This window comes from Salvelinus alpinus, chromosome 7 (genome assembly GCF_045679555.1).
Source record: "Salvelinus alpinus chromosome 7, SLU_Salpinus.1, whole genome shotgun sequence".
Taxonomy (NCBI): Eukaryota; Metazoa; Chordata; class Actinopteri; order Salmoniformes; family Salmonidae; genus Salvelinus; species Salvelinus alpinus.
Window position 1 is genome coordinate 21,175,948 of NC_092092.1, and position 22,696 is coordinate 21,198,643.

Genomic DNA, 22,696 nt, shown 5'->3' on the forward strand with positions numbered 1-22,696 from the left:
AAATTTCGGCCCTACTAGTGCTGCCGCGGTCAACTGTACGTGCTGTTATTGTGAAGTGGAAATGTCTTGGAGCAACAACGGCCCAGCTGCGAAGTGGTAGTCCACACAAACTCGCAGAACTGGACTGCTGAGTGCTGCAGTGCGTAGCACGTAAATATCGTCTGTCCTCGGTTGCAACACTGACTACCGAGTTCCAAACTGCCTCTGAAACTGCCTCGGGAGCTTCATGAAAAGGGTTTCCATGGCCAAGCAGCCGCACACAAGCCTAAGATCACCATGCACAATGCCAAGTGTCAGCTGGAGTGGTGTAAAGCTCTCTGCCATTGTACTCTGGAGTAGTGGAAACGCTCCCTCTGGAGTGATGAATCACGCTTCACCATCTGGCAGTCCGACGGACAAATCTGGGTTCGGTGGATGCCAGGAGAACTCTACCTGCTCCAATGCATAGTACCAACTGTAAAGTTTGGTGGAGGAGGAATAATGGTCTGGGGCTGTTTTTCATGGTTCGGGCTAGGCCCCTTATTTCTAGTGAAGGGAAATCTTAACGCTACAGCATATAATTACATTCTCATTGATTCCAACTTTGTGGTAACAGTTTGGGGTAGGGGTTTCCTGTTTTGCATGACAATGCCCCCGTGCACAAAGCGAGGGCCATACAGAAATGGTTTGTCGAGATCGGTGTGGAAGAACTTCACTGGCCTCCACAGAACCCTGACCTCAACCCCATCAAACACCTTTGGGATGAATTGGAACTTTAACTGTGGGCCAGGACTAATCGCCCAACATCAGTGCCCGACCTCACTAATGCTCTTGTGGCTGAATGGAAGCAAGTCACCGCAGCAATGTTCCAACATCTAGTGGAAAGCCTTCCCAAAAGAGTAGATGCTGTTATAGCAGCAAAGGGGGGGACCAACTCCATATCAATGCCCATGATTTTGGAATGAGTTGTTCGATGAGCAGGTGTCCACATACTTTTGGTCATATAGTGTAGCTGCCATAGCTAGGTTATTTATCATCCAATATGATTACGTGGTACCTGTCTTGACTGCCTCAAACCAGGAGAAGCTAGTTAAACTAGCTAGCTAACTAGCTAGGCTAATTGAGGCTACATGCGCTTTCTCGTCCAACACAGTTACAAACAACAACTCCATTCAGAATATAAAGTAGCAGCCTACCTGTTGGCTTTTGGTCTTTGTAGCCTATCATTCTCCTTTTTAACTTTTAATTCCACCTTCCATTGTTTCTCTTAACTTTTGTCCCACACGGAGGCTCTATGCCTGTATCCTTTTGCCACTTTGATGACTTATGATTGGCCAACAACAAGCTACACGCGCCACTTTCGTGAAAAGCAAAGAGCAGCAGCATGAAATATACAATTTCTCTCTCTCTCCATCTACTGCAGGAGTCGTGTTCGGATCTGTATGGGTCCTTCCGGACAAGTCAGTTAAAATTACACACCCAAGACCCGTGACAATCATATCAGATCCGACCCAGACCTGTGACATTATATAGAATTCTGGATCCGGAACCTCTCGGATCAGGTCTCGGATTTTCGGGTACGGGTGATGATGTTAATATTATTGCTCGATGTTTCCACATTTTAATTATTTTTTATTATGACTGGTGTTTATGGGCCAGACACTTCTGAAGTGCTAAGCCTATTGTGTCCCAAGTTCCCAATAAGGATTTCATTCTGTATTTTATTATTTATCAGTTGTCACCTTCTGCTGTTGAAGCAAACAGTAGCAGTACACATACAAATCCTCTAGATGGCAGTAGTGTCACACTACAACTGGGTTCTCTGTTCTGCATGGTTGTGCATTCACCACACACACACACACACACACACACACACACACACACACACACACACACACAAACTACGCTTGGAGGTTGAGTCCATTAGTTAAGGATTCATTCTGTCCTTTAGCTCTGCATCACCCTACATTGTCTTATGTCTGCTGGGGCTCCACCTTTTGGCTTTTACCCTCACATCAGGTATATTTCTGGAACTAATGGCCATATTTAAAAGTAACAAGCAACACAATGGTAAAACTGTTAAGGTATTTGGATGTGCTTGAGTGCTTTACGACCAATTAGTCATAGAATTGAAAATAATAGATAATGCCATTTTGAATATATGTATGCATGTAGACTTCTATAGTTGAGAACATGTCCTCGGCATATTCATGTAGATAAAAGAGCAGAAGCATTCGCCCTGGCCTCTAACCTTATTTGCTTGATGAAAAGGTCTGTGATCACCGGAGTTGGAAGAGAGCGTTAGAGATAATTACCATGGTGAAAGGTTAGATTTATTGAGTCGGTGTCTACGACAGAGGGTCGCGAACAGAGAAAGGAGAGCTTGTTACTGAGTGAATTAATTGATTTGTAGATAATGGTGCATTTGACGCTAGCCATCTAAGTGGTGCTGAGAATGAGAATACATCAGTGGAAGGAGGGGCTCTGTGAGTGATGTGATGGTTATGACAGTACATTGACTCTTTCTTATGAACCTTAATCGTATTATTTTTGTACATCTTTATTAGGACTATTTGTTTTTCCTCCACTATTCTTTTCCCTCCATCTTCCCCATTCGCTTACTTTTTTCATTCTTTGTAGGTAACTTCACCTAGAAGCTCTAACTAAAAGCTATGCGGATCATTCTCACAAACCTGAGTTTATGACGTTCTTGATAGTCAAAGAAAAAGGAGTGTTTGCGTGAAGAGCAGGAAGGAACAGCAGGGCCTTATGGACTTAAGAATCAAGTATTGATGCTTTGTGAGAAGACAATATTTTAGTAGAAAGACGAGGCTGGAGGAAAATGGCACTTGGGGGGAAAATATAAGAATATAGACGCACACTTATACTGAACCTTTTGAGAAGAGAGTAACAATACGAGTGGGCTTTGGTATGAGTGTGAGTAGTTCTGCCACTGGTTGACTGCTACTGTGTGATGCTGGCTGCTCCTGTAGACTTCGTCATTGTGCTAACGCTAGTTAGCATTGGGCCCAGTAAATACCTTCAACTTCCTTCAAACTGCACGCAGAGACATACAAATAGTATCCATGACTTCACCCGACTGGGTAAGTAGAACAAAGGACTTAATTGCCAAATTGTTGAACTATCCCTTTAACCACGTGTTCTCTCTGTCTCAGCATCACCAGCGAGGCAGGGGCATCCATCTACAGTGTGAGCACAGAGGCAGTGAAGGAAATGCCTGATCTGGACCCGAACCTGAGGAGTGCAGGTGAGATACACCTCAGTCAATGGGCCTGTCATGCCAAATAGTGTCCACTTGCCAAAATATGTCCTCCCCCCCTTGCATCACAATGGGATTTGATAAATAGACCATATATGTTTTATGGTTACATACACCAGATAGGTGCAGTGAAATGTGTTGTTTTACAGGGTCAGCCATAGTAGTACAGCACCCCTGGATCAAATTAGGGTTCAGTGCCTTGCTCAAGGGCAGAAAGACACATTTTTCACCTTGTCGGCTCGGGTATTCAAACCAGCAACCTTTTGGCTACTGATCCAACGCTCTAACTGCTAGGCTATCTGCTGCCCTAACTAGGAGTTAGCATCCATTGCCAGGGCCATTGCTAGAACTTGCAAAATTCTGACTGGTCTACATAATGAACCAAAGCCTCTGTTGCTATGTTGGTTGCTTAGCTCTTTGCTGGACTCTAGTCTGCTCTTCTGAGTCCTGCTCTGCTGTCTGGTCTAGCCTGGCAGCTCTCATCTCTGCTGTCTGGTCTGGCCTGGCAGTTCTCATCTCTGCTGTCTGGCCTGGCAGCTCTCATCTCTGCTGTCTGGTCTGGCCTGGCAGCTCTCCATCTCTGCTGTCTGGTCTGGCCTGGCAGCTCTCATCTCTGCTGTCTGGTCTGGCCTGGCAGCTCTCATCTCTGCTGTCTGGTCTGGCCTGGCAGCTCTCATCTCTGCTGTCTGGCCTGGCAGCTCTCATCTCTGCTGTCTGGTCTGGCCTGGCAGCTCTCATCTCTGCTGTCTGGTCTGGCCTGGCAGCTCTCATCTCTGCTGTCTGGTCTGGCCTGGCAGCTTTCATCTTTGCTGTCTGGTCTGGCCTGGCAGCTCTCCATCTCTGCTGTCTGGTCTGGCCTGGCAGTTCTCATCTCTGCTGTCTGGCCTGGCAGCTCTCATCTCTGCTGTCTGGTCTGGCCTGGCAGCTCTCCATCTCTGCTGTCTGGCCTGGCAGCTCTCATCTCTGCTGTCTGGTCTGGCCTGGCAGTTCTCATCTCTGCTGTCTGGCCTGGCAGCTCTCATCTCTGCTGTCTGGTCTGGCCTGGCAGCTCTCATCTCTGCTGTCTGGTCTGGCAGCTCTCCGTCTCTGCTGTCTGGTCTGGCCTGGCAGCTCTCCATCTCTGCTGTCTGGTCTGGCCTGGCAGCTCTCCATCTCTGCTGTCTGGTCTGGCCTGGCAGCTCTCCATCTCTGCTGTCTGGTCTGGCCTGGCAGCTCTCCATCTCTGCTGTCTGGTCTGGCCTGGCAGCTCTCCGTCTCTGCTGTCTGGTCTAGCCTGGCAGCTCTCCGTCTCTGCTGTCTGGTCTGGCCTGGCAACTCTCCGTCTCTGCTGTCTGGTCTGGCAGCTCTCCATCTCTGCTGTCTGGTCTGGCAGCTCTCCATCTCTGCTGTCTGGTCTGGCAGCTCTCCATCTCTGCTGTCTGGTCTGGCCTGGCAGCTCTCCGTCTCTGCTGTCTGGTCTGGCCTGGCAGCTCTCCATCTCTGCTGTCTGGTCTGGCCTGGCAGCTCTCCGTCTCTGCTGTCTGGCCTGGCAGTTCTCCGTCTCTGCTGTCTGGTCTGGCCTGGCAGCTCTCCGTCTCTGCTGTCTGGTCTGGCAGATCTCCATCTCTGCTGTCTGGTCTGGCCTGGCAGCTCTCCATCTCTGCTGTCTGGTCTGGCCTGGCAGCTCTCCATCTCTGCTGTCTGGTCTGGCCTGGCAGCTCTCCATCTCTGCTGTCTGGTCTGGCCTGGCAACTCTCCATCTCTGCTGTCTGGTCTGGCCTGGCAACTCTCCATCTCTGCTGTCTGGTCTGGCCTGGCAACTCTCCATCTCTGCTGTCTGGTCTGGCCTGGCAGCTCTCCATCTCTGCTGTCTGGTCTGGCCTGGCAGCTCTCCATCTCTGCTGTCTGGTCTGGCCTGGCAGCTCTCCATCTCTGCTGTCTGGTCTGGGCTGGCAGCTCTCCATCTCTGCTGTCTGGTCTGGCCTGGCAGCTCTCCATCTCTGCTGTCTGGTCTGGCCTGGCAGCTCTCCATCTCTGCTGTCTGGTCTGGCCTGGCAGCTCTCCATCTCTGCTGTCTGGTCTGGCCTGGCAGCTCTCCATCTCTGCTGTCTGGTCTGGCCTGGCAGCTCTCCATCTCTGCTGTCTGGTCTGGCCTGGCAGCTCTCCATCTCTGCTGTCTGGTCTGGCCTGGCAGCTCTCCATCTCTGCTGTCTGGTCTGGCCTGGCAGCTCTCCATCTCTGCTGTCTGGTCTGGCCTGGCAGCTCTCCATCTCTGCTGTCTGGTCTGGCCTGGCAGCTCTCCATCTCTGCTGTCTGGTCTGGCCTGGCAGCTCTCCATCTCCGCTGTCTGGTCTGGCCTGGCAGCTCTCCATCTCTGCTGTCTGGTCTGGCCTGGCAGCTCTCCATCTCTGCTGTCTGGCCTGGCAGCTCTCCATCTCTGCTGTCTGGCCTGGCAGCTCTCCATCTCTGCTGTCTGGCCTGGCAGCTCTCCATCTCTGCTGTCTGGCCTGGCAGCTCTCCATCTCTGCTGTCTGGTCTGGCCTGGCAGCTCTCCATCTCTGCTGTCTGGTCTGGCCTGGCAGCTCTCCATCTCTGCTGTCTGGTCTGGCCTGGCAGCTCTCCGTCTCTGCTGTCTGGTGTGGCCTGGCAGCTCTCCATCTCTGCTGTCTGGTCTGGCCTGGCAGCTCTCCGTCTCTGCTGTCTGGTCTGGCCTGGCAGCTCTCCATCTCTGCTGTCTGGTCTGGCCTGGCAGCTCTCCATCTCTGCTGTCTGGTCTGGCCTGGCAGCTCTCCATCTCTGCTGTCTGGTCTGGCCTGGCAGCTCTCATCGCCCCCGCTGTCTGTGTGCCTGTAAGGGTGAGAGAACGGAAGTGCACTGTAGGCTTGCCTGCCTGCCTGTCTGTCTACCCACTAAACTAATCAGTCATGAAGGGGTCAACCTTGACACAAAATATCCTCTCTGGTTATGTTGCCCAGGACTTTCTCACACCACTGCATTTGTTTTAAGGTCAATAACTTCAGTTGTAGGTAGCTCTCAAGCACTGACATTAACCTGAACTATCCCACATCAGTCAACACTGACATGGTGCCATGTTATTGACAAACTATTCTGGTCCCTTATCCTAGCAGTCTGGTCATCTCTGTAGAACTCATCATGTTGCTGTGGAATCGGACCTCCCTCAGGGTCCAGGCTGTGTGACGGACCACACAAACTCTCTCCACTCTGCACAATGCGCCATCTCAAACACAGAAACACATTTAAGAAACTCTGGAAAAGAATCAAACGCTCTCCAAAACAGGATTTGAGAATTATTCCAGACTTCCTCTATAAAAACAGTAAATCAAGCTGTGGATTTATTCATACATTGTCCTCTGGTCAAGAGCGCTAGCAAGCCCAGGGAGACATATTTATCCCCTTAATGAAAGGCGTAAGTAATGTGAGTGTTTTATTTTGGATGTGTGTAATAATGTGTGGGCATGTATCTTGGATGCAATAGAGTAGAATGTTGAGAAGGACATTGTAGAAAGATTGTTCTGTGGGGGTTGGGTGGGTCGGGGGGGGGGGGTGCTTTCAGTATGTGGATGTGCTTGTCAGCGGAGTGTTTTTTGAACAAAGAGGGCCTTAAGGGCTTGTTGTTTTACACCACACTTCCAAATGATAGAACTCTTCCCCCTGCCCTGGTCGGTCTGAACTCCTGAGAGGGAGTACTGATGCCCCCTAGTGTGGAAAGGTAAAGACAACACCCTTAGATTATCCACTGCCCCTCTATCTGGACCCTGAACTCAGATGCGATGGTTATATGACATTGAGTGGGAGACGGTAGTGGCTAGATTATGAGCATTTTGTTGAATGTCTGAGTGGATAGTTCTGTGGTTCACTATCTAGGCTAGTGGATGCATTGTGGGTGTATGTATTTAAATCAGTGATGACATAAAGTGTTTTGTTAGGGATTCAATATGTAATTATGTGTGTGAATATGTAAGTAGACAGCTTGATTGTAGCCAATGTTACATCATACAAGACTATATTTGAAATGACGGTGATGCGGGTGTGTGTTTGAGTAACGAGGCTGGTGATGAATGTTGGACTGGTGGATGATATGGTGAAGTGCATTATGGTGGAGGACTGTCTAGATGTGCGAGGCTGAGTCAGTGTGAAAGAGGAGGAGGATGTGGTGGTGTGTTTTGCTAGATGACTCGCTGGATGTACGTAGTTGAGGTGGGACTGGGACGGAGGAGCATGTGGAATCAATGCCTCGCTCTCTGCATCTCTCCTTGGAAGCCTGTGGGAAACTGCAGCCTGCAACAATATTTAGACAGGGATGGAGTTTCAACCCAGGCCTTGTACAGCACACACAAAAGCACTTCTCTCCTCCGAGTCCTCTCGCCGTAATAGGGGGGTCATTTGTAAGCAGAGACTAGCAGTGCTCTCTCCAGCACTTATTGAAAAGTTTACTAGCCAAGCTAAAGATTCACCAAGGAGAGGAATCTGGCATGGACTGGATGTTTGGTAGCTCTCCAGTGGGGTAGCGCTGATAGGCTCTCTCTCATAGACTGTCATGGTCAGTTCATTGGCGACCCCACTACTTGTGTCAAATTCTTGTCGTTTTTGAATGATATGTCCCTAGCATGCTCTAATAATCACGTTGTCCATCTCTTTTACTGTTTGAAGAGTCACCAAACACACTCAACTGGTCCCATTCACCAAACACAGTTATGTTGTCATTGGCATATGAACAGATGACGTTCGCAAGCTCTCGCTGGGGTTTATTTCTCTTTAATTAGAGTTTTATTGGCTTTAAATTGAGTTTGGTATTAGGTCTATTTGCATCTATTTTGAGATTCTACTGCTGAGAACTCCGTTAATGCGATCTCTACGAGGAATAAAAGCGTTGTGTGTGTGTGTGTGTGTGTGTGTGTGTGTGTGTGTGTGTGTGTGTGTGTGTGTGTGTGTGTGTGTGTGTGTGTGTGTGTGTGTGTGTGTGTGTGTGTGAGAGCTATTTTGTGTATTTGGATTGGAAATAGTTTCTGTCCTCATATGTTGTAGTGGCTGTGAAATGATGTCATGTGTTTAGTAATGTTTATAATTTTTCTTCTTGTCAGCCACCCTGGAGAAGGGATTTAGCTACATTCAACTCAACTTCAAGTATTACAAACATCATCATTAAACGTGTGTGTGTGTTTGCGCGCGTTTGTGTGTGTGCGTGTTTGTGCGGCGGCGTGTTGCATCTCTTTTCTCTTGAAGTGTACACTTGTTCACTACTTCCAACAAATCTAAAAACCTCGTATTGGTGGAGGAATGGGCTGCAGGGAGGTTCCACCATATTTCTTATACGTGTACCAGTTATACGTGTACCAGTTATACGTGTACCAGTTATACGTGTACCAGTCATTTCCTTCCACATGAACAAGTGCATACTTTGGGAGGAAGATGGGATAATAGCCAGGGGGAGAATCTCAATTGCATCTCCTTGATTCTTTGCATCCTCTCACCTCGCCGCTTCCTCAAAACCCATTGGATGAGATCCAATGGGTTTTGAGAAGGATGCGAGGAGAGAGGATGCGAGGAATCAAGGAAATGCAATTGAGATTCTCCCAGTGTGTTTATGTGAGAAAGCAGGGCTGTCTCCAGATGTGTCCTGGAGACAGGTGGGTGGGGTTAAGTGACAGGTGCAGGCACTCTAATTGGCTTGCAGCCGTAGTGTTCGTTAAGATGATCCCCCACCCCACCAATCATGAGTGAATGGCCTGCCCTTATAACATACATATTTGCATATTTAATACGTGTAATCAAGTCTGTTAGTATATGAAATATGTAATTTATTGTTTTACTTTTCATCATCCCTACTGGGATTTTAAAAGACAATTTCTCTGTTTGCGTGTATTGGTTAGGCCTAATAGTAATTCATTAGTTTGTGTGTTGGGCTCTACTTTTCCCAGTGTCCATAGGGAGAAGAGTTCAGGACCCGCTGGCTGAGCTGGTGAAGATTGACCCGAAACACATCGGCATTGGAACCTACCAGGTCAGTGATTCCCTTTACACCCAGTCCTCACACTGTCTTCTGCCTCTCATCTCTCCCTCCCTTTACACTCAGTCCTCACACTGTCTTCTGCCTCTCATCTCTCCCTCCCTTTACACTCAGTCCTCACACTGTCCTTCTACCTCTCATCTCTCCCTCCCTATACACTCAGTACTCACACTGTCTTCTACCTCACATCTCTCCCTCCCTATACACTCAGTCCTCACACTGTCCTTCTACCTCTCATCTCTCCCTCCCTATACACTCAGTCCTCACACTGTCTTCTACCTCTCATCTCTCCCTCCCTTTACACTCAGTCCTCACACTGTCCTTCTACCTCTCATCTCTCCCTCCCTATACACTCAGTCCTCACACTGTCTTCTACCTCACATCTCTCCCTCCCTATACACTCAGTCCTCACACTGTCCTTCTACCTCTCATCTTTCCCTCCCTATACACTCAGTCCTCACACTGTCTTCTACCTCACATCTCTCCCTCCCTATACACTCAGTCCTCACACTGTCCTTCTACCTCTCATCTCTCCCTCCCTATACACTCAGTCCTCACACTGTCTTCTACCTCACATCTCTCCCTCCCTATACACTCAGTCCTCACACTGTCCTTCTACCTCTCATCTTTCCCTCCCTATACACTCAGTCCTCACACTGTCTTCTACCTCACATCTCTCCCTCCCTATACACTCAGTCCTCACACTGTCCTTCTACCTCTCATCTCTCCCTCCCTATACACTCAGTACTCACACTGTCTTCTACCTCACATCTCTCCCTCCCTATACACTCAGTCCTCACACTGTCCTTCTACCTCTCATCTCTCTCTCCCTATACACTCAGTACTCACACTGTCTTCTACCTCACATCTCTCCCTCCCTATACACTCAGTCCTCACACTGTCCTTCTACCTCTCATCTCTCCCTCCCTATACACTCAGTCCTCACACTGTCCTTCTACCTCTCATCTCTCCCTCCCTATACACTCAGTCCTCACACTGTCCTTCTGCCTCTCATCTCTCCCTCCCTTTACACTCAGTCCTCACACTGTCCTTCTACCTCTCATCTCTCCCTCCCTATACACTCAGTCCTCACACTGTCCTTCTACCTCTCATCTCTCTCTCCCTATACACTCAGTCCTCACATTGTCCTTCTACCTCTCATCTCTCCCTCCCTATACACTCAGTCCTCACACTGTCTTCTGCTTCTCATCTCTCCCTCCCTATACACTCAGTCCTCACACTGTCTTCTACCTCTCATCTCTCTCTCCCTATACACTCAGTCCTCACACTGTCCTTCTACCTCTCATCTCTCCCTCCCTATACACTCAGTCCTCACACTGTCTTCTGCCTCTCATCTCTCCCTCCCTATACACTCAGTCCTCACACTGTCTTCTACCTCTCATCTCCTGTTCCCTGTATACTCAGTACAGTACAGTTCTCTACCTCCTCTTTGACCCCAGTCTTTTCCATTGCCTGCCCAGAGCAGAGTGTTGGTATTGAAATGAGATTATTGGCTAGTCCAAACAGAAGTCAGCAGGAGCAGTGAGCTAATCCTATTCCGGCCGGTTTGCTCTCGCCGCCTCGTGTCATGACTAATCCATTTTTCTCCTCAAATTAATTCAATTAGGCCCTCCTGGTAGCATCATATATTGACACAGAGCTGGGACAAATTAGTATTTTCTCTAGCCATTGCTCACTCTTGTCTCTCCTTTGTGCTCTCTCTTTATCTCTCTCGCTATACCTTTCCCCCTCTCTCTGCTAAAAAACATCAGCTTCAACTCTGGAGGACCTTAAGTAAAAATAAATGCAGATTACTTTACTGAAGAAACAGTTTGTTGTTTCTTGGGAGGCTGGTGAAGGAGAGAAAAAGACAGTGTTTTCCCCGCTGTAGAGCTGTGTTGTTATTAGGAGTTCCTAGGCAATGGAAAACAAACAGAGAATCTGTCTGCACCCTTTATCCAGTGAGGGGGGGGTTGAGGTTTGCCCGCCTGCACCCCTAGAGATGGTTACAGGAAGGTGCTCTCGTTGGAGTTGGACACGAGCTGGAGGCAGCGCAATGCATTCTGGTTGGTGGTCGTTCAGTAGAAGAACCTCAGTGCAGAATGACTGATAGACAGAGATGTCTGGGAGTATTCAAACAAACTGAAAATGAATATTAAACCACAGACACACTGATATGTCTGTTCCTGCATACACACACTTACAAACAGCATTTACCAATGTACATGAAGTTCAAGTGTAAACTCTGCCACACACACAGGCATACACACTGGCCCTCTTCCGAGTGCAAGGTCTCCTCCTCAGCCTTTGGTTTCTTTCTCCGCTCTAACTGAAAGCAGATGTTCCCTGGGAGAAGAAGACAGCCCACGAGCTGTGTCCCCAGGCCAATTCACAGTCCACTGCCCTTAGACACACACACTCGCAGCACAGAACAATGCAGCAGTGAAATATGGGTCTATCTGAGAGATCAGTGAAGCCCCCCCAAAGACCTCTCAGCCTTCACTCCACTGTTCTCCAGCCCAGTCTGTCCCTCTTCTCTCCCCCGCTCAACAGACCCAGACTGCTGCGTGGGCTGACCACTCCCGACGGCTAGCCAAGACGGTGCTGGTCAGCCAGCCAGACAGTGTCCCCCAAACCCCTCCCCCATGGGCCGTGGGTCTGACACTCTGTGCTCCCCCGCCCGGCGCGGGTCACGGTGACGTCCCCCCTCGCGTCTGTCAGCATAGAGGGTTTATTTACCCTGTCACATGATCTGAGAGGGAGAGGGAACCGGAGCCGGGCGGCTGGGGCTGAGACGTGATGAGTGATGTGGGGACCAGAGATTCAGAGTTGAGGGAGACTGAGGCTGGAGGGGGAAGTGTACAGACCTGTAGTGTACAGACCTGTAGTGTACAGACCTGTAGTGTACAGACCTCAGTTCTGGGTTATTTGATCTCTCAAGCTCAGTGTTTTTTGTTCTTGTCTTGAATTTGTTCTCACAAGGCAGTTTCTGTGTTGTTTCACCAGCTGTGTGTTTCTTTTGTTTGGCCTTAGTATTACTGGACGGTCTGAGACACTGTTGTAATGACTATAGTGGGAAGTGCTTTTCGACTATCAGGCTCTGCTGTAAACAGTGACTGTCAATGTTAGCACTGCAGGCTAACTCCCTATATGTGTCGTACACTAACTTAGCTAGCATGGAGTTTATTAGCCCAGAAAGCTAGAGAGCACCCAGCCAAATGAAACAGAAATAAAGTGCACACATAGCGCCTCTTTCACACCCTTGACTGACAGGCCTGATGAGAGCAAGGAAATGGGTGAAAAAGACTGGAGCAATAAAATCTGATTGGAGCTAACCGTAGTCGAGGGACCCTGCTGAAAAGGTCATTTTGACTCCAAATACGTGCGGTAGAAAGAAATGACAGTTTCTACAGTTTGAAGACGTGTATTGTTGAGTGTGTTTATTTATTTATTAGAAGTTATACATTGTCATACATTTACTTGATGTGTTATGGACGATATGTGAATCTACAAGTTCTGCCTAAAATGTGATTCCAACTTATGTTTTCATAGATAAGAAATAGATTCAGATTGAAGCAGATTTCAAAGATATCATGATACCAAAATGATGTCTAATGGTTTTTGGATGATCTAGGTCTACGATCTTCCTTCCCAGAAGGATACTGTGTGTATTTTCCCTGACATGAACACTTTCCTGTTGACAGTGGCTTTGTTCTCACATGTCAATCACTGGTGATGTGGGCGGAGCCTCACTTCAGGGGAATCCCCTGGGTCATATTTTCAGCCCCAGCTGTGTTTGAAAACACAGTGAAACACAGCCGGATATTAAAGAAGCTGTCACTCCTCACCTCTCTCCCCTCTCCTTGCCCCCATACCCCTCCTCCCCTAGAGCACCCTGGGAAAGTGTGCTGTTTAGCAGTTAAGGTTAGGGCAGGTTTTGTGTCAAGGCAGGTGAGATGGCTCCATGGCCCATGGCAGGTGATTGTGATGTCACTTCCATCGGTAGTCCTAGCAGCATTCTCAAGGTCTTGTTTGGTAGACACGTTTTGATTGGCTGACCCTCTGGGCTCTTCTCCGACTCTGAGTCTATAGGTGCCTGCAGGGCGGACAGGAAGAGAGGGGTAAGTGGAAGGAGGGAAGAAAGGAGGGGTGGCAAGTGATGTAGGGGTGACAGTGATTGATGGCTCTTGCCTGAAAGCAGCTTCTGAGCGTGGGAAAAAAGTGAAGTTTTGCCACTGAAAGGCTGTGGCTCAAACGCAGGAGGAGCCCTAACTTTCACTGTAACCCATTTGGGTCTCACATTTCCTCTGTTAGTGTCAGAGTTTTTCCTATACAGGTCGATATATGGCCCTGGTTACCTAAATCTTTCAGCTCAGGAGTGAAAACCCACTTCATTGTTTTTCAATGGAATTCACAATTTGGACAGCACTGTACAGTATGCCAGGCAATATGGAGAATGTAATTGTTTTCATACTATAGCTTTCCTATAACCACTGTTGTTTTTGTTGCCGAGGTGCATCGCGCAGCATGATAAACAACCAGTACATATTGTGATCTTCGAACCCTAGGGCAATAATGTCAGAGGGGGAAAAAGTGTTTATTTGTAGTAACTTGTTGCTGTAATATTGCAAAAGGACATGACTGTTTCACCATTCAGGATTGTGTATGTGAGTGAATTCAGTGAAATGCAGAATTTGTTGTTGGGCTATATAACAACCGATCTTTCTGAGTAGTGAAGTAAGTGTGTGTGTGTGTTTTCTCACCGCATGCTCTACTAGTGGTGCCCTGTGGCAGAATGGGAGTGTGTCTCCACTGAGAGGTGTGATAGAAGGAGGAGGAAGAGGAGGACAGACCGCTCTGTTGGCAGGTGTTCATTGGCAGGCTTTCTCACAGCCCTCAGCCGAATAGCACAGGGCTCAGGGCTGTTCACCAAGGCTGTTACAATAACATAAAACCATCTCCTCACTGTCATGATGCTTTACCTTCTGATTTACGACTGTTTATTGACACACACACACAGGCACTTGCATGCATGCATATATCTATATATATATATGTATCACACACACACACACACACACACACACACACTTTCCACAAACTCAACGCTGCCTAGCTGTTACACATTGGCTGTATATATTTAAGACACATGGGACCTAAAGGCTGTCAGTCAGTCAGGACGAAAACATTTTCAGTGGTAGCCCTCATTATGGGCCATACAATCACTACCCTAAGGGCCTCAGTAGAAACTGCCGTTCTGGCTCCTGTACGGTTGTAAGGCAGTTGTCAGAACTTAAGTGATAGGCTTCATGAATGCGTGTCAGTCAGTGAGACCAGTTAGTCACTGACCACCATTACAGCTCCACGTCAGTCAGCGCCTCCGCAATCTCCTCTTTCAGAACCCTATCTACCATTCTGCCATTCTCTCTCTCTCTCCTGCTTGATTGGGGGCTTTAATGTTTTCCGGAGAATACCTGGCTCTGGTTACCATGAGGCCATAGTGGGTTTGGGGGGGAGGGGCCATGTAAAGGGATCTCATTTAAACATCTTTCGTGTCTCTCCAACTCGGAGAGAAATATGTTTTCAGAGCCTGCAGCTGGTTAGACCAGCGAAGCAGGGTCTCCCTCTGTCTGTCGTGACCCCACCGACTGATTGACATCTCGGAATGGCATCGTCTCATAATAAGCTGTTAACTGGGCTGAGTGTAGACAGAAACACTTTGTTCTGGACTGGGGCCCGTCCAACCCAAACAGGACCTCGCACCTGAATCTAATCCCACCTCTCCACACCGCCGTGGAATGGGGGCTGGGGTGAGGGGTGGGAGTTGTGGGTTTTGGGTAGGTTGGAGGTAGTAGGGTGAGAAGGGGGTACTGCCTTTTTTAGCCTCGTCCTGGCAGTGTTTATGCTTTCAGGGGAGGGGGGGGGGGCATAAGAGTAAAAAAAAAACACCCAAAATTCTTCCCAAACTTACCACAGTCTGTCAATGGCGTAATTGGTTTTCTGGTGTTGTGTCTTCATGGCTAACATCGCAAGCGGCCGTCGCTGGGCTCAGCTGTCAGTCTCTCCACCATTCACTCTGTGTGCGTGTGTGGGTGTGGGAGGGCACGGTGAGGTGCCAGTAAACTCACTGCTTATTCAATTATAGATAAGGCAATGTTTGAACACCTCTGATTGATTCCAAGTGCTGAGCTTGGAGTCTGAGGAGAGGATCAGAGGGGTAGAGAAAGAAGGTGTGTGAGGGGGTACTGCTTGCACAGCCTGGGGGCTGGAGGGGGTTAGGACAGAGGAGGAGGGGGTGAGTACAGAGGGAGGAGGGGGTGAGTACAGAGGGAGGAGGGGGTGAGTACAGAGGGAGGAGGGGGTGAGTACAGAGGGAGGGAGGAGGGGGTGAGTACAGAGGGAGGGAGGAGGGGGTGAGTACAGAGGGAGGGAGGAGGGGGTGAGTACAGAGGGAGGGAGGAGGGGGTGAGTACAGAGGGAGGGAGGAGGGGGTGAGGACAGGGGGAGGGAGGAGGGGGTGGGGACAGGGGGAGGGAGGAGGGGGTGAGGACAGAGGGAGGAGGGGTGAGGATGGGGAGGGAGGGTGAGGAGAGGTGAGGACGGGGAGGGAGGGGGGGGGGGGGTTGTGACAACAGAGGGAGGAGGGGTGAGGACAGAGGGAGGAGGGGGAGGCAGAAGGAGATACGCTCCATAGGCTTTCTCAGTGACACATTAAAGTGAGTGGAAAGCTGTGAGGGCCCTATGCTCTGCCTGTGCTGACAGACACACACTTACACACACACACACGTCTGCCCTGCTGCTGCAGCCCACAGCGTGCCTGCCTGTCTGCCTGCCTGCCTTTGACTTTGAATGATGTGAATGTGTGTTTTATGGAGCAGAACCTCCTAGCCTCTTCTTACTCTCTCCACTCCGACACCACTACTCTGTTACACAAACAAACTGGACATGTAAGGTCATACACTCTGGGATGGAACTCAGGCCTTAAAGACACAATACTTTAATACACTTTCTCCGAGGTCGTCTGGGCATCTTGTTGTTGTTTTTGCTCCTTGTTTGGGTGGGGTGTACTGTATCACTCCCATCCATCCCTCTGTTTCACCAGTACTGTGTTCTCCCGTTCCCTCCTTCACCGAGCCGGAGAGGGTGTTTTTACCCGGCGTGCCAGCGATAATACGCTCAGTAGGGGCGTCCCGCATCATAAATTTGCCCGCGCCCCCTGTAAACGACTCCTCCAGTGCCCCTGGGCCAGTGTTAAAAATAGTTCCTAGGCTGTTGTGATTGATGGGTTCCTAATGAGTGTGCATTCCTGTTCTGAGGCTGAACCTGGCTGGAGGGGAACGTTTTAAAGGTGTCCTCTCATCCACGCCCGCGCTGGGACTGTGAGAACCTTCACTCCATACACACCGACACCCCATCCTCAGCCACGGTTAAGCAACACAAGCCAAGGGTTAGACTCATTAATGGGCAACATATACACACTATCTCTTTGTCGTATTTTTGTGAGGAACTCATAATTTATACCACCTTTTTTAATTTGAATACCACAACATTAATGTTTTTTTTAAAGTATTTCTTTGTTTTCACATTTTGTTTGGGTAGCACTTCCACTATAATATTATGTGAGGGTTGTTGGTGTGTTTGTCCACACCTGCATAGTGCATTCCACAACCCTGCTCACGTGTCTCACCTCTCTAAGGTTACAGCAGGAATGTGAGAACATGTTTAGCAGAGTCAAACAGGAGATGCTGTTCTTGTGTGAAAAGACTCTTCAAACCGGTGTGACATTACAGGTGCTTCCCAGCTCTCTGTTCTCTCTATGTTCCTGAAATACTCACCAGAAATGATGTGGGGTCATGAATCTGTCTTCTCAGGCTTTGCTACAGAATATTCATGTTTGGAAAGTTAATTTTAGTCCCAAAACTGCCTGTGGCTGAAAAGTTGAGCTAAACAGCAGTGTTTCACCTATGGAGCCACTAGGGGAAGAGTAGGAGTTTAGACAAGCTAGAGAAAAAGACCTTGGCTTGAGTGCTCCACACACTCATTGTTTCTCTCTCCCAGGACCTCGTGCTGAAGGTTTAATGTCACCACTGCCGCAGTGTAAAAACCATGACTAATGTTGTGCGAACGGCAGAGGACAGAAAAACATCATATGAACCAAATCCCAGTGATATCCTACCCACAGGTCATAAAGTATGTTGGTGTAGTTATGATGGATGAGCAAGAATGACGTGATGAGTTACGGGCAGTGGCAATGCCAGTACCAATGGTAGTGAGTGACAGTGGCCCCGGTGGTGTTATCCAGTGGACTGTGGAGTTAGACAAACACGGTGACGCTGCTAGTTTACTCTGTTATCCCACACGCTTCCTGCCTCTCTGGACAGTCACTCTGCTCTGCTCTGCTGTCTGTCTGTCCTCCTTGGTCAGGTCACTCCACACATGCTGGCCCCCCTCCTGGCACCTGTCAATCACCCTGTCACATGGCCCAGTGAAACTCCTCTCCTTCCTACATTTTCTTTATCTCCTTTTTCTGTTTTCTCTGTCCCCCCTTCCATACTTTCCCTCTTTATTCTCTCTTTTTCTTTCCCCCTTTTACTTTTACTTTCTTTCTGCTCTCTTATTTCTACACTTTACTCTCTTTTTCTCTCCTCTCTCTTTCATTTTGCTTTCTTTAATTTCTGCTGCCCCAGTGTGTCAGGGCTCTCATCACCACCACACATCCTTCCATTAGGCTGCAGTAGCCCTCAGTTCCCGGAACCCTCCAGAACCCCTGGGCAGTCATTAACAGGCCTGCCCTCACCCAACAAACACAGGTCTGGGAGCAGCGCATTAAAACATCAACGCCTGCTTTGTACAGGGGACAGAAAATACAAGCTATGTGTATTAACACTCGACCAAGCTCCCACAGCCAGACCCAGGCTCATGCAATATATACTGTAGAAGTTCAATAGAAGATGTAGAAGAAGTGACAGAGAAGAAATTGCCTTCAATATTACTGAGTCAAAGGATATAATTTAAATCCCCTCCATATGTAGTACAGTATGTGGAACTCTTTGCATTTGATTTTCCCTTTAGAAAATACAAATATTTTTAGATGGCCTCCAACCCCACTCCATCTTTACCTTCTTCCTCATGTGTCCTTAGGTGGATTCTTCAGGTAAAGAACACTGAGGCCCACAGAGTCCCCCTTCCTGCCTGCCTGAAGCCAGTGTGCAGAGTTACCAGTTGTAGGAGTGTAACATACAGGCTCCATCTCTGTCACACTGCTTCAGGAGGAGAGGTCCCAGCTTTCCCTACTTCTCTTACTGCCCTCTCAGGACCAGTGGAAAGAGCATGCTCCCTGGCTGTTTAGAAAACGTGTTAGTGCTGACACAAAGGGGGCGATTTGCTCACATGTTGTTATCGGTTTACAAGGTGCTGTTTGTTCAGCTAGCGATCGAGTTACATGGCAAACGGGGCCAGGCAGTAAGCGTTTTCAGGGGGAAATGCTAATCGCAGGCCCTTTCACCAAAATATATATTTTTTTAGATCACCTGATCCCCCTCTTTGTCCCCCGCTTGAGGGTGTAGGACACCACACTGCTCCTCTCCTCCCCCTCTCGCCTGTGTGTTATGGTAGAGGTATGGGTGGGGCCATCTCTGTATGTTGCTAGCTGTTCTGTCTCCCATAAATATACTGTAAGATCCCTTTTACAAATGAAATGCACAAACATTGGTATTAGCCAATGTTGTGTTCGAGGCCGATTTTAAAGACCAAGACCGGAGCAAATCGAGTCTGAGTCAAGACCAAGACCGGAGAAGGGGGGGGTCAAATCACCACCGTAGTAAGAGTTAAAAATATCCAGTATTTCTGTGTTCATTCAGTACAAGTTAAGTTTGGACACAGCTACTCATTCAAGGGTTTTTCTTAATTTTTTACTATTTTCTACATTGTAGAATAATAGTGAAGACATCAAAACTATGAAATAACACATGGAATCATGTGGTAACCAAAAAATATATATATTTTATATTTGAGATTCTTCAAAGTAGCCACCCTTTGCCTTGACAGCTTTGCACACTTCACCTGGGATGCTTTTCCAACAGTCTTGAAGGAGTTCCCACATATGCTGAGCACTTGTTGGCTGCTTTTCCTTCCCTCTGCTGTTCAACTCATCCCAAACCATCTCAATTGGGTTGAGGTCGGGTGATTGTGGAGGCCATGTCATCTGATGCAGCACTCGATCACTCTCCTCCTTGGTCAAACAGCCCTTACACAGCCTGGAGGTGTGTGGGGTCATTGTCCTGTTGAAAAGCAAATTATAGTCCCGCTAAGTGCAAACCAGATGGGATGGCGTATCGCTGCAGAATGCTGTGGTAGCCATGCTGATTAAGTGTTCCTTCAATTCTAAATAAATCACAGACAGTGTCACTAGCAAAGCACCATCACACCTCCTCCTCCATGCTTCACGATGGGAACCAAACATGCAGAGATCATCCGTTCACCTACTCTGCGTCTCACAAAGACACACCGGCTGGAACCAAAAATGTCAATTTTGGACTCATCAGACCAAAGGACAGATTTCCACCGGTCTAATGTCCATAGCTCGTGTGTCTTGGCCCAAGTAAGTCTCTTCTTCTTATTGGTGTCCTTTGCAGCAATTTGACCATGAAGGCCTGATTCACACAGTGTCCTCTGAACAGTTGATGTTGAGATGTGTCTGTTACTTGAACTCGGTGAAGCATTTATTTGGGCTGCAATTTCTGAGGCTGGTGACTCTAATGAACTTATCCTCTGCAGCAGAGGTAACTCTGGGTCTTCCTTTCCTGTGGCGGTCCTCATGAGAGCCAGTTTCATCAAAGCGCTTGATGGTTTTTGCGACTGCACTTGAATCAAAATTCTTGACATTTTCCGGATTGACTGACTTTTTCTTAAATTATTGATGGACTGTCGTTTCTCTTTGCTTATTTAAACTGTTCTTGTCATAATATTGACTTGGTCTTTTACCAAATAGGGCTATCTTCTACAAACCAAACCTACCTTGTCACAACACAACTGATTGGCTCAAATGCATTAAGAAGGAAAGAAATTCCACAAATTAGCTTTTAACTTCTCTGGGATACGTCCCACTTGGCCAAAAGCCAGTAAAAATGCAGAGCGCCAAATTCAATTAAATTACTATAAAAATCAAACCTTCATGAAATCACACATGAAAGATACCAAATTAAAGCTACACTTGTTGTGAATCCAGCCAACATGTCTGATTTCAAAAAGGATTTACGGCGAAAGCACACCAAATGATTATGTTAGGTCAGTACATAGCCACAGACAAACACAGCCATTTTCCCAGCCAAAGATAGGAGTCACAAAAAGCAGAAATAGAGATAAAATGAATCACTAACCTTTGATGATCTTCATCAGATGACACTCATAGGACATCATGTTACACAATACATGTATGTTTTGTTCGATAATGTGCATATTTATATCCAAAAATCTCAGTTTACATTGGCGCCATGTTCAGAAATGCCTCCAAAATATCCGGAGAAATTGCAGAGAGCCACATCAAATAACAGAAATACTCATCATAAACTTTGATGAAAGATACATGTTTTACATAGAATTTAAAAAAACACTTGTTCTTAATGCAACCGCTGTCAGATTTTTTTTTTTTAAACGTTACGGAAAAAGCTAACCATGCAATAATCTGAGACTGCGCTTAGATAGAAACAACATTTCTCCGCCATGTTGGAGTCAACAGAAATACGAAATTACATCATAAATATTCCCTTACCTTTGATGATCTTCATCAGAATGCACTCCCAGGAATCCTAGTTCCACAATAAATTGTTGTTTTGTTCGATAATGTCCATTATTTATGTCCAAGTAGCTACTTTTGTTAGCACGTATAGTACACATATCCAAACGCTCGCGCAGATTCAGGCGAACGTTGGACGAAAACTACAAAAAGTTATATTACAGGTCGAATAAACTTGTCAAACTAAGTAGAGAATCAATCTTTAGGATGTTGTTATCATAAATATTCAATAACGTTCCAACCGGAGAATTCCTTTGTGTCTATAGAAGTAATGGAACGCAAGTCGATATCATGTGGAATGCGTGTGACCAGGAACTGGCTCTCTGCCAGACCACTGACTCAAACAGCTCCCATCCGGCCCCACATCACAGTAGAAGCTTCATTCAACGTTCTACAGACTGTTGACATCTAGTGGAAGGCGTAGGAAGTGCAAACAGATCCATATCCCACTGGGAATTCAATAGGCGATGAGTTGAAAATCGACCAGCCTCAGAATTCTCACTTCCTGTTTGGATTTTTTCTCAGGTTTTTGCCTGCCATATGAGTTCTGTTATACTCACATACATCATTCAAACAGTTTTAGAAACTTCAGAGTGTTTTATATCCAATAGTAATAATACTATGCATATATTAGCATCTGGGACAGAGTAGGAGGCAGTTCACTCTGGGCACGCTATTCATCCAAAGTGAAAATGCTGCCCCCTATCCTAGAGAAGTTAACAAGGCACACCTGTTAATTGAAATGCATTCCAGGTGACTACATCATGAAGCTGGTTGAGAGAATGCCAAGAGTGTGCAAAGTTGTCATCAAGGCAAAGGGTGGCTACTTTGAAGAATCTCAAATACAAATATATTTGGATTTGTTTAACACTTTTATTTGGTTACTACATGATTCCATGTGTGTTATTTAATAGTTTGTCTTCACCATTATTCTGCAATGTAGATAATTGTAGAAATAAAGAAGAACCCTGTAATGAGTAGGTGAGTCCAAACTTATGACTGGTACTGTATTTCAGAACAACATACTGTATGTATTCTTTAGGCATTCAGAATAGTGAATAAAGGCATGCTGAGGGAAAAGAGAGCCACTCTACAAATTATTACTAACCCAAACAGTTTTTACAAAAACTCATGGAAACTTCTGCCTTCTTGAAGGCCAACAGGTCACTGCGCAATAGCGAGCAGTAGTTTTCCCGCGGTCTAGCTAGCTAGCTTTTGTTATCGGCTAGTTTGCAGCAGCTGCAGTGTGTTATCAAAGAGAATGTTGTTGCTAATTTGTTAGTTTCTCCCTTTACAATAATAACTTTAAACAGGAAGTTAAGTTTGAAATGACCATCATCTGATGAGTGGAACTGTGGAACTATTGCAGCGTGCTGGCTGTTGTAAGCCATCTTTTTGAAAATAAGTTACGTGTGTGAAACATTGTTGCATTTAAAGTGGAACTGACGGCATTTTAGCAATATGAAATCTTATTAAAATCTATTCATATACACCCCTAGGAACAATATGACACTTTTAAGACATTTTCTGACAAGCAACCACTTATATATGGTCATGTTCACGTTTTCATAAATTCTTAGAAATTATGGGAATTATGTATACTAATGCAGTTGTGAAAATTCTATAGCCACGGGCC

The 22,696-nt window shown here is 47.1% G+C and overlaps 1 protein-coding gene and 1 long non-coding RNA gene across 3 annotated transcripts in view; one reads left to right on the plus strand and one right to left on the minus strand.

Annotated features, from left to right (window-relative positions):
• The window catches only part of srbd1 (S1 RNA binding domain 1), a 99,076-nt gene that overhangs the window by 44,914 nt on the left and 31,466 nt on the right, over nt 1–22,696 (plus strand). For both annotated transcript variants that reach the window (XM_071409389.1, XM_071409390.1), the window contains exons 15-16: nt 3,156–3,247; nt 9,178–9,260. In XM_071409389.1, coding sequence (XP_071265490.1) covers nt 3,156–3,247; nt 9,178–9,260 — 175 coding nt within the window. The remainder of the gene's footprint in view (nt 1–3,155; nt 3,248–9,177; nt 9,261–22,696) is intronic.
• LOC139580565 (uncharacterized) overlaps nt 12,718–22,696 on the minus strand; it is a 92,675-nt gene continuing 82,696 nt past the window's right edge. Inside the window, exon 3 of the long non-coding RNA XR_011676064.1 lies at nt 12,718–13,362. This is a non-coding gene — a long non-coding RNA (uncharacterized lncRNA). The remainder of the gene's footprint in view (nt 13,363–22,696) is intronic.